The 23,136-nt window shown below is 42.0% G+C and overlaps 1 protein-coding gene and 1 long non-coding RNA gene across 2 annotated transcripts; both read left to right on the top strand.

Moving 5' to 3' along the window:
• Positions 1-8,280: 8,280 nt before the first annotated feature.
• Positions 8,281-10,295, top strand: adra2a (adrenoceptor alpha 2A). The gene is made up of 2 exons (XM_015967704.3): positions 8,281-8,528; positions 8,679-10,295. Exon 2 carries the CDS (start codon positions 8,876-8,878, stop codon positions 10,130-10,132), a length of 1,257 nt encoding a protein of 418 aa, XP_015823190.1. The 5' UTR covers positions 8,281-8,528; positions 8,679-8,875; the 3' UTR covers positions 10,133-10,295.
• Positions 10,296-20,479: 10,184 nt separating this feature from the next.
• On the top strand, positions 20,480-21,129 carry LOC139069699 (uncharacterized). Its single transcript, XR_011520393.1, has 3 exons — positions 20,480-20,687; positions 20,796-20,979; positions 21,060-21,129. It is a non-coding gene; the product is annotated as an uncharacterized lncRNA (long non-coding RNA).
• The last annotated feature ends 2,007 nt before the right edge of the window (positions 21,130-23,136 follow it).

Genomic DNA, 23,136 nt, shown 5'->3' with positions numbered 1-23,136 from the left:
TGATGCGAGTACTTATTTTAGTTTAGAAGTTTTCTTTTTTTTGACATTTAATTGTAAATACTGGGCTTTTACTTCCAGAATCATTGTCACTAAAATGACTTGGGATATATTTTCTTCAAGAAAAACCAAACTTGTATTTAATTAAAGTTGAATAGAAAATGAATAAAACTCCTGGGGAATCCCAAGGTGTTCCCTGGCCAGCTGAGAGACATTGTCCCTCAAGGACGTAATTTTCACTTTAGAAGGGGGGGGGTCCTTCAACACAAACAGTTGTTTTCCGCTTGGTCCTAGAGCTCGACCAGTGTCAATTTAATATAGTGTAATATTGTTTTTGGATGGTAAAAAGTGCAGGGGTAAAAACTTGACTTTGGAAAAAGTGTGTGTGTGGGGGGGGGGGGGGACCAGGGGGACATGTCCCCCTGGTCCCCCCCCCCCCCCCCCCCCAATTACATTCATGTTGTCCCTCCATCGTGTCCTGGGCCTCCATTTAGGTCTTATCCTAGTTGGACTTGCCCGTAAACCCTCACCAGGGAGGCGTGCAGGGGGCTACATAACCTCTACTGGCTCCACTCGATGTGGAGGAGCAGCAGATCTACTCCGAGCCCCTCCCGGCTGACAGAGCTTCTCATCCTCTAAGGCAGAGCCCAGACAGCCTGCAGAGGTAACTCATTTCGGCCACTTGTACCTGGACTCTATTCGGTCACAACCCAAAGCAGGACCACAGGTGAGGTCACTACCCAAAGCTTGACCACAGGTGAGGGTAAGAACGTAGCTCAACCAGCAAGAGCTTTGCCTTCTGGCTCAGCTCTCCACGATGACAACCCGATACAACGCCAGCATCACTGCAGACACTCCCGACCCTTTTCCGATTCAAGACCATGGTCTTGGAGGTTTAGTTCATTACCTCAAAATCATCTGCTGGATAATCTAACTGAAGCACTGCAAGTGTCTGTTGAAGATTATCTATAAATATATGAATGTTTGTATTCTCTTGTGTGTGTGCATGTTGTGAAACTTCTTACAATTATACAAGGATTAGATAGATAGATAGATAGATAGATAGATAGATAGATGGATAGATAGATAGATAGATAGATAGATAGATAGATAGATAGATAGATGGATGGATGGATGGATAGATAGATAGATAGATAGATAGATAGATAGATAGATAGATAGATAGATAGATAGATAGATAGATAGATGGAGGGACTGACGGACGGACAGATGGATAGATATAGATTTATTCTGTATAACACTGCCCCCTGCTGGTGAGTCTATATATCTTTTAAAGTAATCAGGCTACATTTATTTGATAAAAACACAAAAAAACACGTTATTAATAGCGTTAATATAACATTTAACCACCTTAATATCAGCTTATGTCTAGATATTAATTCCTTAGTTCTTAATATTACTGATCTGTGAGCAGTGATTTAGCCCTACTCCACCCTAAACTTATTTCCTCCATTGTCTCTTTTTTTTCTCCACTGGAGTTGTGCGTCTGAGTTTGAAGCTCGTCGGCTCCGGTTGGAGTCGACAGGTGTCACTGTATCCTTGCGCTTTGTCCGCAGCGCCCTCGTGGATCAGAAGAAGCTCCGCGGCTCGTGTTTGTCCACAAAGCCTGGAAGAGAAACCAGGATCTCTCTCTCTCTCTTTTCTCTCTCTCTCTCTCTCTCTCTCTCTCTCTCTCTCTCTCTCTCTCTCTCTCTCTCTCTCTCTCTCTCTCTCTCTCTCTCTCTCTCTCTCTCTCTCTCTCCGTGTGTGTCTGTGTATGTGTGTGAGCGCGCGGTGTCTAATGGCTGGGCACTTTGAAAAGCCTTCTTGCACACTTGTGAAATGTTTTGCGGTTTAGGGCTGTAACAGAGTAGTTTCAGAGGTAATTGAATTTCCAATAATCCATTAAAGCCACGTGTTCTTTTTTCAGCCAGAGCGCGCGATTCTGCCACCCCCCTCTCCTTTTCCGTGAGAACAAATCTCGCATCCTCTCACGCGCACACTCCCCTTAAATTAAAACAATGAACTGCCATCGGCGCCATGGAGTAAAAGTTCTGAAAGAGTTAACAACTTCTTGAAAATGTTGAAGATTTATGTATTAAAAATGGACCTCTTTGCTCTGCAGTCTGGTTATCATGATTGTGTAATTTTTAATTCTAGTATTAAATGTTTCTGGAGTCTGGATCCTCGCTGGTGCTGTTTTTAATCTTCTGCAGCTGACAATGGGGCAGCACAAGCAGTGCTCGTGGTGTGTCTTCACACCTACGCCTCATGAATATCACTGTGCAAGTCGCCCTTCCAGAAGTCATTTTAACTTTAGCAGATATATATAGAAAAAAGTTTCACGACAAAGCTTTCCAATCTAAATGAAGAGAGTTTGTAGGCTTTGTAAAGTCGTGAGTTAAAAAAGATTCACTGGATGGATTTCAGTGAATCTTTCAGAAAGTAACCACCAATGCCTTTTTCCACTTCCTGCTCAGCCCAGGTGAGAACCAGCTCTTTGTCAGACTCCGAAGAGAAAAAAAATAAAACACATAAAAGGCTGTGAAAAGCACTCCAGCAACCAGTGACTCAGCTCTAACCAATCAAAGACCAAAATGTGCAGATGTCTGGCTAAAGGTTGGTTTATGCTTGACGCGTCCGCGAGGTCCGCACGGCTCCGCGCGGAAAAGTTGCGTCATTTTAACAACCACGCCCCTCCACCGCGTCTCCGCACGGCCCAAGATTTCCGCAACGCGCACCTCGGAAAATTTCTAACCACGCGGACGGTCGGACGCGGAAAAACATGGCGGACCGGCACGGCAGAGGTTCGTAAATACAGACATTTGTATGATTCAGCTCTCAGAGGTCACCGTGATCAACATGTTGTTAATAATTCTTGGAGAGAAATAGTTCGCACTGTCGGAAAAGACGAGAACGCTGTTAAAAATGCTGAAATACCATGTTGTAAACAGTGATTTCTACTTCTACTATGGTGTAGTGTTGGATGCATGCTGTAGAGCTCCATGCTGCCCCCTACAGTTTGGGAGAATATTGGCTCACCGCAGAGACGAGCCGCACAAACCATAAATGCTGCGAGTTGTGAAGCGCGTTCCAGCCGCGAGCCGCATCACCGCGCGGAAAGTGAATGCGTCAAGCATAAACCAAGCTTTAGGTCCACCGCAAAGTTGTACTTTCTAAAAAGGGGGCAGCATCATTGCAACTGTAAGTGGAAATGCCTTAGGACTGTTCAAAGCTGAGTCGAACCGCGCTGAGTAGAGCGAAGGACCAAAGTCAGCCAAATAGACCCTTTTACTACCTACGTCATCAAAAGTTGCGCGCGCAGTCTGGCAACGAGAGTGAAGGCTTCCTCATTCACACTCGATACTAAAACAGCGTTTTAAACCCTTTGTTTTGAAGTTCTGAGCACATAAAAATGTCGGGTTGTTGCGTGTGTGGATGCCAGAATCGCTTCTCTTCAAGCAGTGGACTGACACTTTACAGAATTCCGAAGGGAGCACATCCATTTCAACCAAATCGGAGGCGTCTGTGGCTGCAGGCCATCAAAAGGGTTGATGAAAACTGGACTGAAAACACGATCCGAAATGCTCGAGTTTGTAGCGCCCATTTTATATCAGGTAAGGTAACTATGTACTAAGATTACACCAGAAAGCTGGTTAACGTGTGTTCTATTAAATAAAGTAAGTTGCATTTGCTGGTTTGCTTTTAAGCAGTCTATTTATTTACAGGCGAGGTGTCATACTCTGAGCACACAAAAAAAAAGAAACCTACGCTATACTCACCCTGCCATGCAGGTACAGTTGGCTGTGAAGACGTAGTTCTCTGGTTTGTTTACTATGACCCAAGCCTCGTCCATAGCGGTCTTGTGTCCTTGTCTTTGGCTAGGAAGGACTTCTGCCTTCAAGACACAAAACTCAGAGTCTATGTCGTGATATTTTACTTTCTGTACGTGGCCACAGACAACATAGTTGTATGCATCTAACGACTTGTATGCCCGTAGCTTCTCACGTGTGTACTTACTGGGCCTCTCCACTAAAAACGTATATATATCGGGCCACTGGATATCTGGCCACGCACCTACATCTTCCACCCATTCCGTAATGCCACAGGGATCCGGGAGTCTGTTGCCATTCGTTAAAGTGAGTTTAATAATATAACATTCAAGATTTGCCGGCGATAACCCCGCAGCGTAGCTTGATAAAGCCTGAAACAACGCCATTCTCTGTTGCCAAGCTGCGCGCGCATTCTCGCTGACGTCATATTGTTTACAAACAGTAAAAGGGTCTATTACTGAGTCACTGAAAAGTTCCCATCCATCTTCATGGAGGGGGCGGGACTTATTACTAAGGGCCTTGATACAAATGCTGCAATATACAAGTAACCTGTAGGTGGAGTTGACAACAGGAGCGAGACCCACTCACCATGGTGACTCCGTCTCTGGTTTAGAGGTCTTTCACACCATCTACGATACTGCTGCAGTCTTTTGTTTTATTTCATGTCGTGATCTCAAATTAACCAGTTAGTGAGCTCTTTTATTGACGCCATGTTTGTTTTGATTGTACTGACAAACACAGCTCTCTATCCCATCTGAGTTCTCTAGTGCACCCCTAGTGGAACAATGCAGTACTACATGCAGTGCAGTGCCGTGTATCAGCAAGTATGCAAACAAAGATGCAGCCTCCTGCTTGCGCCAACGCCAGCAAGTATATTCCGGCCCTAATACTGCAGCCAACTCACACATCAAGTGCTAACAGAATGTATGATATTTAATATATTTTGAGTGCTCTATTTGATCTTTTGACCAAAATGGCATGAGATTATTTTAATTTAAAACTCTGATTATAGCAGTCCTTCAAAAAATATTATATTCAGCTTCTGCATAGACGCTAGGGTTTGAGTTTCTCTTATTATTAAGTACAAAAATCCAGGAGTTTCCTTTTTTTTTTTACCTCAGACCCTTTTAATAAAAATCAGACTGATAAACATTGGCAGGAATCAACAAGCTGTCAGGAAAGCTAATATGAAGCTGTGACATGTCAACAATCACCTGCCTCATCTTCATTCAGCAAAGTAAACAACACAGAATCAGTTTGGCAGCTATGATCAGCTCGGGTCGGCCTGAGGCAGGTGTCTGCTAAACTTAAATATTTGACTTCAAACATCAAGTCAGATGTTGTCATTTATGAAATGTAGACAACAAAGATGCTTTAATAAGAGTAAAACCTAGAATTTTATCCTTGTTATTGTAAAATCTCTGAAGACTTTTGGATTATTCTCCGTATGGATCATCCACCTATTTCTATTTAGGATAAATACGAATCTGAACTGTTTCTTTATGACTCACAGAATCAGAATCTGTGTGAGGTTGAAGCTCCAGGGACTCCTTTAGCTCTTTCACCAGCCGTCTAAAAGACAGATGAGTAAATGAAGTTGTGTCAAAGTAATAAAATGCATCTGCTGATGTTCACGTGGTGCAACTCCAGCTGCTGCTTAGCAACAGTCTCCAGCAGCTGTGCTACAAAAAATGTCTGAGTCACCAGGATCTGTTAATATTTTATTTCGGATAACTTTGTTACAGAAAATTAAAATTTCTCTGCAGCGGGAGTTTATAGCAATTTCACGAATTTACACAAAGTAGATGAATAAATAAATGGATGAATACATACAGGCATACACATTTACACACATGCATGAATGTGTAAACATGTACACACAAATTTGATTATTTCATTATTTCCCTGTTCATGCAGAAACAATTAAAGATTTATATTTGTGTAGTTGAGTAAACACAAATGTTTGCTGCACTTTGCTTTTTTAAGTGTAATTTCAAGAAAAACTTTAATCTTATTCTGCAAATATTCTCCCTTTGAAATGCATAAAGAAAAAAACAACGGATTGGATTATTTCTTGTAATTCTGTACTGCTGGGTCAAATATGGATTGAGCCAGGGGCGGATTTAGGACTGAAGAAGATCCGGGGCTTAGCACACGCGCACACACGTGGCACGCACTAGTCAACATCAAATATATTTGTCTTGTACCACATAATTTTTAATCTGAAGCTACATATTCAGCATATTCAGGGCAGAGTATTGTTCCTGTTAGTGTTTAGTGTGAGATGATAGTAAATATTCCCGTTCTTTCTCCAACAACTTTACCTGATAGTAAGCTAACTTTAGGCAAACCAGCAGCACAACAAATATTTTCAAATAAGACTCACAAACCTGAGTCAACACTAGTCTCATCAAAGCTGGGGTTCTGTCGTTGTACTTTTGGTCTAAAAAATGTCCTTATGTCCATCTTCACATTTGTTTTTCAGGCATAGACTGTACATACAGGCAGAGAGTGTAGAAGAAGCCGGCTGCTGAAGGGCTTCTTCTTCAGTGGTGGAGACTCAGGCAGGCTGTATACAGACTACTGCCAGCTGCGCCCTCTCTGTTGGACTTTGGTACTGCATGTTACTTCTGCGATTTAGATCCGGGGCTTATCATGAAAGATCCGGGGCTTCAGCCCAAGTAGCCGGGCCTAACGCCGCCCCTGGATTGAGCCACATCTGGGTTGTTTTAACCAATTAGAGTTTGGGTTCTCAATTTGATCAGTTCAAAGTTTGCATTAAAGAAAACAAAGTCATAACTTTTCAGAAAGACTTACTATCTTAAAGGTAGCCTGTCAAGTCAGTCTATATAGGTGAATATATAGTCATGGCCACAGTCGTTAACGGCTCTCAGTCAGGGTGGAATACGTTTGTCTTTCAAACAGACTCTGCATGCAGCAACGTGATGTACTCACCTCGACAAATGTCAGTCAAGGAGACAGTCCACCATACATCGTGGAAGAAGCATGGAGGAAGATGAAAATACATAGTTTTTCTAAATTAACGCACCATGACCGGCCAGCCTCAATACTGGCCAGGGCTGTGGAGGGTCCAATGGCGGGTTGCTACACCGACACACAAATAATTTTTTCTTCTTCTGCAAATGACCGTCTAGATTTTATGCCAGTCTTGAAGTAATGGTATTAAAACATATATAATAAAAGTACTTAAAAATAATCTGCACCAATTCTGTTCTTGAAGGCTGATACGCACATCAGATTTTTGGACAGCTTCAACTTGTTGTTGTCAGTTTTAGTGATTTTTTCCCCTTTATTTTATTTTAATATTTGAGGGATTCAGATTTCTTGCAAAAAAGTATACTTACCAGATTACCTTTTACATTTATTGCAACTAGTTTATTTATATGGAGCCATATCATCACAAGCGTGGTCTCAAGGCACTTCTCAAAGTAAAACGTTCCAACTGAATTCAGTTTATTCCAATTAGATAAAAGTTTCTCATATAATGAACTCGGCATATTGCTGCTGCTTGTATTTACAGCAACCCTCCTTATTTTGAATTTGGATTTTTTTTGTTCTTGCGTATAGTGCCTTGTGATTTTTATTTTGAGAGGCGATATATGAAAGATAATTTTCTTTCTTCTTTCATCCTGCAAGCATAGTGACAGTATAGAGAGGACAACTCCCTTTTACCAGGAAGAAACCACCAGAAGAACAGTATGAGCAGCCATCTGGAAGTTTGAGACGACAGAGCCGATTCAATTATTGATTAACTCAAAAACAGTAATTGTGGAAGTAAGAACCTCTACATGTAAGATCTGTTGATGGTGTGATGAGTTCACAAACCAGGAAGAAATAAAGGTGCTGGCAATGGTGCATTCATGATCCAAACAATATTTTGAAGTTTCACATTGTGTGACCAAATATTTGCTGATTCCATCACCAAATATATTTTACTAAAAAAAACAGTTCAATTTTTTCTCAAAAATTGAATAAAAAAATTACTGTAGCTACAGTTTTAAATTCTTTATTTTTAATCATTTATTTTTATTATTATTATTATTATTATTATTATTATTATTATTATTATTATTATGCTTACATGGTTGATTTTGGTCATTAACAGCAAATTCTAGATAAAATAATCAATTTTAAATCGCAGTTTGCAGCCTTTGTACCTTTTATTTTACGCAACACAACCATCGTCATGCCTCCAGCCTCTCCAGGTGAGTATTTTCATTTATTTTCTCAAAAAATATCTACAGGAAGCCTCTCCACTGCCTGCGCTCTGCTCCTACAACACGCTTCCTGATAGGTTTCCCGCGGCTTGGCGCTGCGCCAGGACGCACGGCACGGGGACCCGGCGCGCGGGACACTTTTTGCAGCGTGCGGGCTATAAGGAGAGGGGAGTGGCGCTCTGGTCAACAGAGAAGAGAGGAGAGAGACTCCACACGCAGACTGTAGCACGGCAGCGCCCGGAATAAGGCGATTAGCGCACTATTAGTTCCGCTCCCGAGCTCAACTAGATGCAGCGCAGAGATCATTGAGGGGAGAGGAGAGAGAGCTCGGATGGAGAGGACGCGTTATGCGCCACATGGATCGGCTTTGCTTCTTATTGATTTGCCTAGATAAGTTACCTACTCTTAGTTTTTTGGCTGCCGGACATCTCAGACACTCCGCAGCTCATCTCTATCTCAGGTAAGATTATCATCTCTCCATGTTTACTCGGTTTTAGTCAGCTCCAGGTCCCAACCTATGATCTGAGTTAATTACATTAGTAAGAATCTAAGAAATGTGTTCAAATCTATTGAAAGTGTGTATACTTTCCCTTTCTCGCCACATTTTCAGATCAAGGAGCATTCTTATAAACAAATAAGGGGTTTTCCTAGAGGAGGGACGCACAATGAAGAGGAAATATCTGGGAACGTCTCAGAGGAGCGATCCAGTCCCTTCCTTTCTCAGCCCCGCTGTGAGCTGCTAGTGCTGTTCTTCCTGGTGGATTGTATCTGTTCACCTCAGGTGAACTCCCTAAAGGAAGTGCTGCCATGGAGTTTGACAATGAGACCAGCCAGAACATTTCCAGCATGGACGCGTACGGGCTCCAGGTGGCCCTGCCCCTCAGCGTGCTGGTGGGCTTCATGATCCTGTTGATAGTATTTGGTAATGTGCTGGTGGTCATAGCCGTGTTTACAAGCCGAGCCTTGAGAGCTCCACAGAACTTATTTTTGGTCTCTCTGGCGTCGGCAGACATTTTGGTCGCGACCCTTGTGATGCCCTTCTCCTTGGCCAATGAGCTCATGGGATACTGGTACTTTGGGGAGGTCTGGTGTGAGATCTATCTTGCACTCGATGTGCTTTTCTGTACTGCCTCCATTGCCCATCTGTGTGCTATCAGCTTAGACCGCTACTGGTCCATCACGCAGGCCATCGAGTACAACCTGAAGAGGACTCCACGCCGAATCAAGTGCATCATTTTCATCGTGTGGGTCATTGCTGCAGTCATCTCCTTCCCGCCTCTGATCACCATGGAGAAAGAGAACAGTGAGAAAACTCCAGTGTGTAAAATCAACAACGACAAATGGTACGTGGTCTCCTCCTGCATCGGCTCCTTCTTCTTGCCATGTGTCATCATGGTGCTGGTCTACATACGAATCTACCAAATCGCCAAAAAACGGACGCGGGCGCCACCAGGAGACCGGAAGTGGAATGATTTGTCCAAGCCTGTAAACATCTCTGCAGCCAACCTGAAGGAGAACGGCGTGGATGATGATGCCAAGCATCACCTCTGCCGCAAGAAGCTCAGTGATGAACAGGACATTGAGCTGAAGGAGGGGGTCAGAGACGAAGGGGGAGCTGGAGGAGAGGTCAACGGGGTGGACCTGGAGGAGTCCTCCTCCTCTGACCACAAGGTGAACAATCCGTGCTCCATTAAAAAAAAATCTAATAAGGGGAAACCCAGACTCAGCCAGATCAAACCGGGGGACGCTAGCATCCAAAAGCAGGTGCAGAGCAACAAGGGCAGCCGTTGGAAGGGCCGGCAGAACCGGGAGAAACGTTTCACCTTTGTGCTGGCGGTGGTCATCGGAGTCTTTGTCGTATGCTGGTTTCCCTTTTTCTTTACATACATGCTGATGACGCTTTGTGAGTCGTGCGCCGTGCCGCTCACCCTGTTCAAGTTCTTCTTCTGGTTTGGCTACTGCAACAGTGCCCTGAACCCCCTCATCTACACTATCTTCAACAACGACTTCAGAAGATCGTTCAAAAAGATTCTGTGCAGGACGGACACCAGGAGAAACGTATGACTCCACATACTAATATGTATTTTTTTAATAATATTGTGCATACATAGTGAAACATTTTGCTCATTGTGCATGAACAGAACATTTGTGAACATTTTTTGTGCAGCTGCACCGGAGTGGCTCTGTGTACAGCATCTCCACCAGCCACAGCTTCAACACAGGTGGAGACCACAGAACACCACAGTCAGAACACATTTTTATTGTAACTGCTGTTCTTATTTTTTTGGTCACATCAACAGGAAAACAGTGAAATCCAAGACATGTATTAAATTTATATGTTGTGTAAAATGACCCGTCTGAGTAATTGTCTGTTTTATGGATGCAGTGTTGTTTCTTTTTGTATGATGTGATGATAATGATGCACAAAACGATGATGAAATGTGACAAAAATGCATATTACTAAAAATAAATAAAGCCCTTTTTTAATGGATCCAAGAATCTATAGGAGGATGCTTTTATCTGGGTTTGAATGGTACACTTTGGATAAATACTTTAAGGGTCCAAGAAAATTAAGGAATTTATTGTGATCCAACAGGCTTTGAACAGAACACCTAAAAGCAAAAATTGAAAGTTTACTCATCTTTTAGGAGAACACACTGTAAAAAATTAATGTTGAGTTGACTTAACCAAGATATGTCAACAGGTGCTGCTAAACTTAGTTGCTTAAATGTAAAAAGTAATATACATATTTATATGGTCTATAAAGAGAAAATCTATATATTTTTTTACATTTTAGCAACTAGTTGGAACCAGTTGACCCAACCTGGTTAAAGCTCTAATTCACTTGTTTATTCAATACTTTTGCTGTGGTCTCTTAGCCTGGCAAGCCAGACTAAATAAATGTATTATTTGCAAAGCAAGAATTTGGTCTAGTTCACTAGGCTTGTGGTCTCTAGTATGAATCAATGCCTTTTCAGTCTTTCTCTGTGGGGAAAACAGCTCTTGTGCTCCTGTTTCAGGAAGTGGAAGTTAGTCGTAGGAGTGGGGGCAAGAAAACAACAGGATTTGGAGGATTGCTCATTATTAATCATGATGTTTGAAATCTCGCTTCTGACTGGCTAACAACAAACAAACTCTAGCAATGACTCCATCTGCTCCGCCCCGTTGATGTTTAATCTCCACAAATAACACACGCCTGGGGGAGTTCTGCCGTGTTGTGGAGTTGTTAATGCTAACGGTTAGCTTCTGCTGGCAAAAATCAACACAGCTTTCTGCGGTCACAAGCCAAGAGGGCAAGTCCATGAATGCTAATTTACAGTGTGATGTAGATCTGAGTGGCTTTTTTAACCAAAGTGATTCTTCATCTATTTTTTATCAATGGCTAATGCAGGAAACAGGTAGAAAACTATTTTCACGTTCAGCATTCATGTTAAACTCTGAGGACTGATTGTATTTCATAAATAAGTAAAACTGTTTCTCAGTGAACTTGATCTTTGAGTAAATTCAACATTTTCTTTTTTTTAAGTTTAAAGGTGTGGAACACTGAAAATCCTTTTTTTGTGATTATTTCTGATTATAGTGGGTCACTCTGAGTTTTTCATGCAGACTAAACATGAAAATAGTCTCCCACACCTATCTCCTGCATGAGCTTCTGATAGAAAATAGACGGGGGAACTCTAGGATTTGTCACACTGTCACTTAAAATGGACTTATCCATCTTGACTCACAGTGGGGAAGGTTGTTGTTTTAACATCTAGGAAACAGCAGACAACGTCTCAACTAGTAGAAGCTAACATTAGCATTAGCAACTGCACCATGCAGCAGAAGATCCTTTAGGCTTGAGTTACCCTGCAAACAGCCAACGACGCATGGACGTGCAGATCATGTCTACATTGATTCCATCGGTCCAGACCACGTCTGTAGGACGTCTAAACTAGGTCTTTGCACAGTATTTGTGGAGATAAAACATCAACGATGCATTCAGTGGTAGAGTCACATTGCTGTTATCCAATCCAAGGTGAGATGTCCAAATATCAGGAAATAAGACTCAAAATCCTGTCGAGTTCAGTTATTCTCTGATGTTGTAATCTGCTAATCAAGCGTATCTGCCCCCCCCCCCCCCCCCAAATAAGGTTTTCAAGGCATCCATTCCTACTAGGAACCACTGCAATTGTACTGATAGAATGAGTGTCCGACTCCTTTAATGACAAACTAAACATCTCAGTGAACATAAAAAAGCACATGCTGATGTTTTGGTTCCTGGAGTAATCATGTTTGTCTAATATGTCAAAATGCTTCAATTAAATCAGATTGAACATTTTTTTTCTGCTTCTGCCTCAGATTTAGGCACTTTGTAAATCAGCTGTGATGATGTAAATGGAGTTGAAGGTTCATTTGTCATTTTGTGTTCAGCATCATTAAGTAAACCGAGAGCAGAACCTGAGTGACTGGTCATGTCCATTTTCAATATGTTTCCTGAATGTCGTTCCGGGTGGAGAATGAGCCAATATGAGAAAAAAGAGCAACCATTCATACAAATAAACACATTTTTTCCTGCAGAGGAAGTGTATGCAAATGGATTCCTTCTGACAGTCAGTGAGGAAGCTAAAGAGCATCGACCTCGCAAAACTAAATGGTCCCTGTGGGAGTTTCCCTCTGATCCTGATGAGCCAGATGTACACAGACACAGAGCTGGAGTAGTAGCTCCTCTGCACATTTGTATAGCGTGTGTAGTGTGGGAGTAAGTGTGAGATAATTCCATTATGTGGCAATTTTTTACGGGAAACGTTGGGATATTTTTATCGATAAGTGGAGAAAAGAAAAAAAGAGGAGAGTAAAACCACAACAAGAATATTCCGTATTTCAGGAACTCTTCTTCATCTCAGTTTGGAGCAAAACTCTAAAAGATCAGAAAATTCATCTGTAAATGTTCCTAGATGTTATTTTCCTGAGATGTGAATCAAAGCTGGTCCTTTGTGTGTGTGAAGACGTGCCATTTGTGTGATTCAGCAGGATTTAATCTGGAGCCTGCATGTGCTCGGAACATAGAAGGAAAATTCCCACAGTGGGAACGTTTGGATACATTACAGGGTTTCACAATTCACACTTACTAAGATATTTAAGTTTTAAATATTTAAGTTACTGTTATGCTTTCCAGTTTAAGACTTGAAGCCAAACTTTGTAAGATCGCCACATTTAGAAGCAGGTTGTTTTTTTTTTTTGTCCAACTATTTGGGGATTTTTCACTCTGTCTTCCTGAAAAAGCTTTTAACTTTGAGAGATTTTTGGACCAAGCATGCTTTGCTCTATAAAGTCCATCGACACGTTTCTCCTCTTTTAAGGCATGTAGCTCATTTTGACTATGGAGGTGTTTTTAGGTTCATTATCCCGTTATGCCAGGCTCTTTATATCCAGCTTTTTTAACAGACTGGCAGCCTTTTCCAGATTCCTCCTTATCTTTCTGAAACATGTTTCTTCTGCTCGCAAGACCAAATGTGTGCCGCTCGGAGGAGTTTTTACATAAAACATTTTCCTCAATAGATACCTTTGCTCTATGCAGATGCAAATGAATGTTTTGAACCAGCTGGACTTGTTTTAACCCATGACTTATTCATAAAGGTCGTATTTGTGCAGGTGTGGCTGCAAACTCAAAGAGAGCACCTAGAATAATTCCTTTTTGCAGTTAATCCTAATTTGCCTTTTTTAGAAATACTAAAGAAGCCTTTCTCTGTCTGTTTTCATGGTCTTGACCGTCTTGACCTTCACTGTGCTCGAACTGAGTAAATGAATATCCCCCTGAAAAACAAGTTACATTCCTCCTGCAGCCTTCAGCTGCTTTCTGAGCGTCAGGGTCTTTACATTTTTAAAAAGGGTCTTTTGAAAACTTGAATCCCCTGAGCTTCCCTGATAAGGACTGTGAATAAGTGTAGGGCCAAACAATAACGAAGGAACTTTATTAATGAGATCAGTTGTTTTGTCATGTTCTGTTATACAAAACATAAGGAAAGGCAAGGCAGCTTTTATTATATAGCACATTTCATACACACAGGCAATTCAATGTGCTTTCCATGAGCAAGAACATTAAAATCAACGTGACAGAAAAATTATATTTAAAAATTAAAAAGAAACAAAGTTATAGGGTGAGCAGTTATAGCGCAGAAGAACATTTATTCAAAGGCTGATGAAAACATGATAGTTTTCAACTTTGATTTAAAAGTTTCTAGATTTGGGGCACATTTGAGGTAATGAGGAAGCTGATTCCGTATGTGAGCAGCATAGCTAAAAGCAGTTTCACCCTCTTTGGTTCTGACCTGAGGTTCTACCAGCTGACTGCTTCCTAAGGCTCTCAGAGCCCTGGCGTAGTTACCTGAAGGAGATCTGATATGTATTTTGGCCCCATGCTATTGAGTGATTCATAAACTAGTAGAAGTACTTTGAAACTGACTCTGTAGTTTACTGGTTACCAGTGTAGAGATTTAAGAACAGGAGTGATGTGCTCGGTTCTCTTGGTTTTTGTTCAGACTCTAGCAGCAGCATTCTGAATAAGCTGCAGTAGCTTCACAGTTTCTTTGGGAAAACCAGTCAAAAGACCATTGTAATAGTCCCGCCTGCTGGAGATGAACACATGAATGAGTTTCTCTATGATTAAGGTCTCTAGACCCCTGAGTCATCAAAGTCACCATTTTCATTTTAAAACTGTATTGGATTTTCTTTAATCATAGAGCTGAAAAGAATTTCTAACTTAAAAAAGTAATAAAATAAATAACAAAATTAAATCCCCAAAGCACACCCCCCACAATTTTTTTAATTTAAAAACTATCTCAGAAAATGAAATAATAAGAAGAAATTATATAATGCCTCTCATGATAAAAACCACAAGGCGCTTCACAAGAACAAAAATAAAATATGATTTAAAAAGGATGATTAAAAGTATCCTAATAAAAAAATTGGGAAAATGGAAAATCTAAATAAAAGAAAGAAGGGAGAATTGAAATTAAAAGAAAAAGTAATAGCTATAGGAAACAGTAAAACGTGAAAATTAGGGCTGGGACTTGATTAAAAAATGTAATCTAATTAATTAGAGGCTTTCTAATTAATTAATCTAAATTAATCACATTTTAATCGTTCAGGAAAATGTGCTCTCAAAGTAAAACTTTTAATTAAAATTATGAGACAGAGAATCAACATTAGACATGGTTATTACTGTAAACTAAAGCTTTTAATAAAAAAATGCATTTTAATTATTCAAATGTCACTGTGTGATATGAAACAAAACCCAAACCAACGAAAATTTATAATTACAAATAGAAAACATCTGCAAAGGGTTCCTGGGCCTTTAAATAGTCTCTCTGTCTAGTTGAATGACTGAAATAAATGTGACTTTTCACCAGATTCTAATTTTTCCAGTTTCACTTGTTTGTATAATTGGGAGTTTTTATTAGCATTTCTACTCATAATGTAGTAAAAACACATAAATAATAATCCTTCAAAATGACAGTAGAACAGGCACAAATATGATCTAGGACTTAAATGTACTAACTTTTAACACCAGAGCAGGCATGGCATATTCTGAGAATGATCAGGAACACTAACTGGTTCCAGTTGGATGACTGGAGGTTGATGGGATGATAAAAGATCATGGCGAGGAAATAATGATCTGACGAACAGGTGAGCGGACCTTCCTTACATGGGAAGTCCTGATGTCACGTTACGAAGGGGATGCTGCAGAGCCGCAGATTCACGCCTGCTGCAGCGAATCTGGTGTGATCTCCAGCCTGATCACAACTTCCTCGTTCCTCGCTGCCCCTGATGCACTTAAGCATCCGCCCCTTAGCTGATGACAGCTTCAACACACCTCGCTGCTTAATGATAGTAATGCATGTGATGTTTAGACAGTGACTCGTCTCAGAAACGTAGAATTCCCCGACAGAATTGTTTAGAAAATCATCAGAAAAGTTTCAGAATGTTTCTGTTTTAACTTAAACTTCTGTTTTCAACTTTAAGACACGTTGTCTGTGATTGTTTACAGAGTAGTGAGAACACGGAGCGTTCTCCCAGCGGCAGCCAGGTGCCTCTCGTTTGTCTGACTACTTTCATAAACTACTGTTAGGGCACAGAATTATTCTGTCTGGTGCTTTCAGCGCTGCACAGATGTTACGTAAATGCTAAAAATATAGCTTTCCGCAACTTTTGTAAAGTTTCCAGTGCCACCGGGCAGCCGCAGCAGTATCAATCTCTGAAAAATGTCCGCGACACGGACTCCGTTGTTGTCTGGAAGTTTTTTTTTTCCAAGTTAAGAAAAGAGGCGGACATGTTTCCTAAATCCTGCATCAGTCCAAGCAAGGCAACTTCTTTCTGTTTTTATTCCGTTTTAGTAGCCATTAGCACTGTGCATTGTTGTGTGCGTCAGTGATATTCAGTCTACGAGGAAATTGTGCAATGACAAAGGTTCCGCCGTGCTTCAAATGCAAGCTGCGATTAAATGCGTAAATTTTTTTAACGCGTTATTTTTTTCTAATTAATTATTGTAATTAATGCGTTAAAGTCCCGGCCCTAGTGAAAATATGTTTATGTTTATGTATTTAGCAGACGCTTTTGTCCAAAGCGACTTACAAGTGATAATCGGCATATTGCCCTTGTGGCTAACAACAACAATAACAACAACTTGACATCAATCATGGAGAGGAGGGAACAAGGAGTGGATAGTAGAGAGGGGGGATGGGTGCAGGGAGGGTGCTAGTTTAGAAGATGCTCTCTGAAGAGCAGGGTCTTCAGGAGTTTCTTGAAAATTGAAAAGGAAGTCCCTGTTCTGGCAGTGCTTGGTAGGTCATTCCACATTTGTGGAATGATGCATGAGAAGAGTCTGGATTGTCCTGAGCGTGGTGTAGGCACTGCTAGCCGACGATCCTGTGATGACCGGAGTGGCCGGGCCGGGACGTAAGCCTTTGCAAGAGGATTCAGGTAGATGGGAGCCGTACCATCTTGAACTTTGTATGCTAGTGTTAGCAATTTGAATTTGATGTGTGCAGCTAGCGGTAGCCAGTGGAGCTCAATGAACAGAGGGGTGACGTGTGCTCTTTTTGGCTGATTGAAGACCAGACACGCCACTGCGTTCTGGACCATTTGAAGAGATCTCACAGTACAGGCTGGAAGACCAGTTAGAGGGCATTGCAGTAATCAAGGCGGGAGATGACAGTAGATTGCACCAGGAGCTGGGTGGCATGTTGTGTTAGGTATGGTCTGATCTTTCATATGTTATACAGCGCAAAGCTGCATGAACGAGCAACAGAGGCAACATGATCTTTAATGGTCAGGTGTTCATCAATCACAACACCCAGATTTCGAACTGCCTTTGAAGGAGCCAGAGATAGGAAGTCATTTTGGATTGAGATATTTTGCTGTACGGATGGTTTTGCTGGGATGACAAGTAGTTCAGTTTTAGAGAGGTTGAGTTGGAGATGGTGGGATTTCATCCATTTTGATATGTCAGAGAGACAGTTTGATATTCGTGCAGAGACAGTGTGGTTGTCCGGTGGAAATGACAGATAGAGCTGGGTGTCGTCTGCATAGCAGTGGTAGGAGAAGCCATGTGATCGAATGATCTCACCCATTGAGGTGGTGTATATGACAAAGAGAAGAGGTCCTAGTACAGAGCCCTGGGGGACTCCTGTGGCAAGATGGTGCACGGTAGAGGATTGTCCAAGGCAAGATACACTGAATGGTCGTCCTTTGAGGTACGATTCAAACCAGGCGTGTACTTTCTCTGTGATGCCCATGCTAGAGAGTGTGGACTAAAGGAAGCCATGGTTGACAGTGTCAAATGCAGCCGATAAGTCGAGCAGGATAAGCACTGAGGATTTCGCAGTTGCTCTAGCTTCTTTTAAGGATTCCGTCACTGCTAATAGAGCAAGTTTCAGTGGAGTGGCCCTTTTTGAACCCAGATTGGTAAGGGTCAAGCAGACAGTTTTGTGAGAGGTATTCTGTGATCTGCTTGAAAGCCACCCTTTCAATGATTTTGGACAGAAAAGGGAGGAGAAAGATAGATTGGTAGTTCTCCACATGATTTGGAGGAAGAGTTGTTATTTTAGCAGCTGTTTAACCTGAGCATGCTTGAGAGAGGTGGAAAATGTACCAGATGTCAGTGAAGCATTGATCACATGTGTGACTGCTGCGGCTACTGTAGGAGCAATAGCTTGGAGCAGCTTAGTCGGAATGGGGTCAAGTGGGCATGTAGTAGGGCGGCTGCACGTGAGATGCTTGGACACAGTTCTCAGTGAGAGGGGAAAAAGAGGAAAATGAAGCAGTAGGGCTTAAGATGGTTGGGCTTGAAGGAGTTTGTGGTAGTGAATGTTCAGGAGTGGCCAGTTGAGGAAACTGTTTGCTTATAGCTGCCACTTTGTCAGTGAAGAATGAGGCAAAGGTGTCAGCTGATAGATTGTGGGTGGGAGGTGGAGATGGAGGGTTAAGCAGAGTTTTGAATGTCGAAAATAGTTTCTGAGAGTCAGTAGAGCTGAGAATTTTGTCAGTGTAGAAAGCTTTCTTTGCATCAGTGATGCTGGCAGAGAATGAGGACAGTAATTCATGAAATTTCAATTGATCTCCAGGATCTTTTGTTTTGTGCCATTTCCGTTCCGCAGCTCTAAGATTGGTGCGTAGAGACCGGAGGGTATCATTTAGCCAAGGGCGCGACTGAGAGGCTCTAGCAGGTCTAGTGGCTAAAGGGCACAAGTTGTTGAGACAAGAGCAGAGTGTGGAGCAGAGTGACTCGATGGCTTCATTCACTTCACAAGCAGAGAATGTGCTGGGAGGTGGAAGAGTGGAGGCAACAAGGGAGGAGAAGTGGTTGGGTGCCAGATTGCGGAGGTTGCGGCGGAATGAGACCATTGGGGAGGAAGCAGTGGACCTCCCTTGTAGAGCCGTGCTGAAATGGACGAAGTAATGATCGGAAGGATGCAGCGGTGTGACAAAGAGTGTGTCTATGGCACAGTTTCTGGTGAAAATGAGGTCAAGTGCTTTTCCAGCTTTGTGAGTTGAAGGACTTTGTACTATTTAGATCAAATGATGACATTAGTGACAGGAAGCCTGATGAGCTGGGATTGTCCAGGTGAATATTCATGTCTCCAAGGACCATTGTGGGACATTCGTGCTCAGGAATGGAGGAGAGCAGGGTGTCGAGTTCACCAAGAAAGTCTCTGAGTTGACCTGGTTGGCGATATATGACAACCAAAAAGAATTTTTTCGGTACAGTTACCTGGATGGCATGGTATTCAAAGGAGTTGTATTTAGTGATGGGTAGCAACTGACTGTATATCCATTTGTTAGAAATAACATGCCCGTTCCACCACCTCGGCCAGATGCACGTGAAATGTGGGAGAAAGTGCGGTTAATTGAGAGAGCAGATGGGGTAGCATAGTCACATGGTTTGGTCCAGGTCTCAGTGAGAGCCATTGCATCGAGTGACAGGTGGTTTGCATATGCGGTAATGAAGTCTGCTTTGCTTACAGCTGATTGGCGGTTCCAAAGTCCCATAGACAGGTGGGTGTCTTCGGGGGGAGTTGGTTTTAGCGAGCGGAGGTTTTGAAGGTTGCGAAAGTGGTTTGCTGTGTGTGACCTTACTCTGAAGTCAGTGATCACAGGTATAGGATAATGGCACATTTTGCAAGGTGTCGATGGAGCTGCGTCTGGGCCAAGTTTGTTTGCTCTGAGTACCTGCTCTGTGGACACGCGCAGGTAGACGCGTATGTCTTTATCCCGGAGGGGCTGAGACACAAGAGCTGACGCTTCAGTTATGCCACCAAACTTATGCTGTGCTACTAGTTGGAAACAGATGTTCATGCAGCAGCTGATTGCAATGTTTGAGACCTAGATCACCTGATGAGTGTTTTCAGGGAGGGGAGAAACGGCTCGTTCACAGCCCCAATTGCACTTATTGTTTTCAGTTGGCCCAAACCGGAGCTACTAGACAACAGGATTGCCCTATATGTAAATAGATTCAAATTTCATATATATATATATGTGTGTGTGTGTGTGTGTTTGTGAGTTATTAACATATAACAAACCGTTTTCACCACAACGTACACCCTTATTGAATCTTCTGCACCTAAATTTAGTGTATATTTTATTTATTCATGTCCCTGAATACACGAACACTTTCCCTACTTTAATAAAGAAACCTTTCTACTTATTTAAGTTCATTAAAGATCAAATTCTGAGCCCAATTCAAATAATTTGGTTTTTATTTAACATTTTATGATTGAGTTTTCAAAAGTTACTCTCTTGCTCCAGAGGAATACTCAAAACTAATTTACAGGTTGCATTTAATCGTTTGAAAGTCAAAAGTTTCATCTGTTTGAAGTAAATAGGATGACAAATAGTTCTTTCAAAAAAGTATGAACTTTAGAAATTAATTACAGTTATTTTACAAGATGAAATATACATTTTTGAAACAGTTTGTTGTAAATCTGTCATGAACTGTGCTGAACTACCATCTCTGTTTGAGTGTTTGTTTACAGGTGGGTGTGTCTGGAGAGCTCAGCTGTACCAAATCAGCTCATCAGCGGTCAGGGGATTTAAGGAGCAGCAGGACACCTCACCAGTGCTAGATGATACTCAGTCTTGGGTAGTTTTTAGCCTTCCTCCTGATCTTCATAAAAGAAACTAGAATTTGTTTGTCTGCCCGCTCCTGCCCTTCAGGCAGTAACTTGCTCTGCCCTCCTGATTCCTCCAGGTTCCAGTCATCTTCTCATATTCGTTTCTGCACTCTCACCGGAACATCACCAACATCCCAGTTCTGCCGTTTGCCCCTGACCGCCAGCTCTCCGCCACTCACCGGTACACCTGCAGCTCCTCGGTCTCCCAGTACAGCCAGATCTGGCCCCCCTTTTAGAAAGACCCGGATCATCCAGGAAACTGTAAGCCTTTAACTTTTCTCATCATCATCATCATCATCATCTCACGTTGTTCCAGACTCTGACCTCTCTTTCTCTCTCAGACCCCACGGATCCTTCCCTGTCCATCGGAAACTACTACAACTGCAACATACAAAATAAATTATTTTTTACCTTCCAACTCTTTGTGGTGATTCTTCATGTCGTGGGTTAAGAAATTGCCCTCAGACATGACAAAATCTGCTGTGATTAGTTGACTTTGATGTACAAAAGAACCAAAGATGCAGCAACTGATGTTTGTTTTGGAAACTAGCAGTTAGAACACAACTCGTCATCTAAAACCGATAAGACACATTCAGACTGGGAATGAGAACCTGAGCCTTTGTTCACGCTAATAGATAAAATTAGCCAAAAAAACAACAAACAGGAAAAAAATGTCTCTGTTTGTAAATCAGCAAACTGATTTTATTGAGAGGAAAATAAGTTTATAAGTGGTTTTGGTGCATCTGTAGCCAGATTCTGACTGGGATGCACCTGCTGGTGACAAATTGCAAACAGTATCTGTGAAGGACCTTCAAAAATATCTCAAAAGGGTTTTCAATTTTCTCAGTAAAAAGAATGAATGATCCCCTAAACTTGTAACATCACTCTCACATCACTGAGGAGGATTTCTGTCCCATCTTCTGTACAGAATAGTCTGAACTCAGCCCCATTAAAGGCATTTTCAGGAGGAACGGCAATTTTAGGGTCAGAGAGCAAAAAAATTGAGCATCTGCTCTCTAGATTATAATAACTCGTCCAGATCCTGAACAGCTAAACAACCCCAGAACATCACACTGCCTCCACCGTGTTTGTCTAGTTGATTTCAGATGTAACAGGACACACACCTTCAAGAAGGTACAGCTCATCAATTCACAGACATTTTCCTTCAAGTCAGGAAACCCTTGTGTTCTTTTTGGTCAGCAGAGGATCTTGCCTTGGATCTCCCACAATGCCACATTTTCCCACCTTTTTTTTCTTGATGAATCATGAACTTTGACCTTAACTTAAATCACCCGAGTCCAGCAGGCTTTAGATGTTGATCTGCCTTCTTTTGTTCTTGAATTTCCTTACAACAGGACACGATGGTGTTGCTTTTTGAGATCTTGCAACATATTCATGGTGTTAAACATTCTGTTGAAGTTATTTCTTAATTCTAATGATTTAAGACTTAAATCAAGCCTGGGTGTGGCTCATGACACTTAACCTGGATGTAATTAATCCCAGTTAATTCATGATTGACCAATGAGGGCAGTTTCTTTATCACAGAAGGCCAGGTTGGTTTGGAAAGCTGGACTACTGCGTATGTGTTGATGAAGATGCGTTTTAATGCTAAGAAGGTGCTTATTTTTGACAGGTCGCAAAAGCAACTGTAGGTTTTGTGGGAAAATACGTCGAGGACTCCAAAATCTCATCTCACCAAATTGATGTCATCAAACAGACAAGTAGAAGAAGAAGAGCATGGCTGTAAGGGAACTTCACATGCTTCTTCCAGGACAAAAGAAAGAGACTACCACTACAAATCTGGCCATGTGGAAAGTGGCAAACCCAACTGGAGTCAACACAGGGTGAGCAACTATGCTTGTTTTTTGTGCAGCCTTCAGGTGCATCAACCGGCACACTTTTGTAAACCGATCACGTGGGATTTCTATAGACTTTTCTAGCCTATTTGTTGGGATCTTATATTTTTATTTATTTAAATTAATTTTGTTTAATTAGATTTATATTTTAATTACCATGACATACCAAAATAGAATAGTTTTTATTAATCACAGTGGGAATGCACCTCCAAATCTGAGACCATGGTTCTCGACCGGGAAAGGGTGGCTTGCCAACTCCGGGTCGGGGGAGAGGTCCTACCTCAAGTGGAGGAGTTTAAGTATCTCGGGGTCTTGTTCACGAGTGAGGGTAGGAGGGATTGGGAGATCGACAGGTGGATTGGTTCGGCGTCTGCAGTGATGCGGACGCTGAGCCGATCTGTCGTGGTGAAGAGGGAGCTGAGCCAGAAAGCCAGGCTCTCGATTTACCGGTCGATCTACGTCCCAATCCTCACCTATGGTCATGAGCTTTGGGTAATGACCGAAAGAATGAGATCGCGGATACAAGCGGCCGAAATGAGTTTCCTCCGTAGGGTGGCCGGGC

The sequence above is a fragment of the Nothobranchius furzeri genome, chromosome 4, assembly GCF_043380555.1.
Source record: "Nothobranchius furzeri strain GRZ-AD chromosome 4, NfurGRZ-RIMD1, whole genome shotgun sequence".
Lineage (NCBI taxonomy): Eukaryota > Metazoa > Chordata > Actinopteri > Cyprinodontiformes > Nothobranchiidae > Nothobranchius > Nothobranchius furzeri.
Note: the sequence above shows the minus strand (reverse complement) of the source record. Positions and strands in the feature narration are given on the sequence as shown.

Excerpts from the sequence above, each read along its gene's own strand:
- adra2a (XM_015967704.3), top strand. The coding sequence starts at position 8,876 with ATGGAGTTTGACAATGAGACCAGCCAGAACATTTCCAGCATGGACGCG.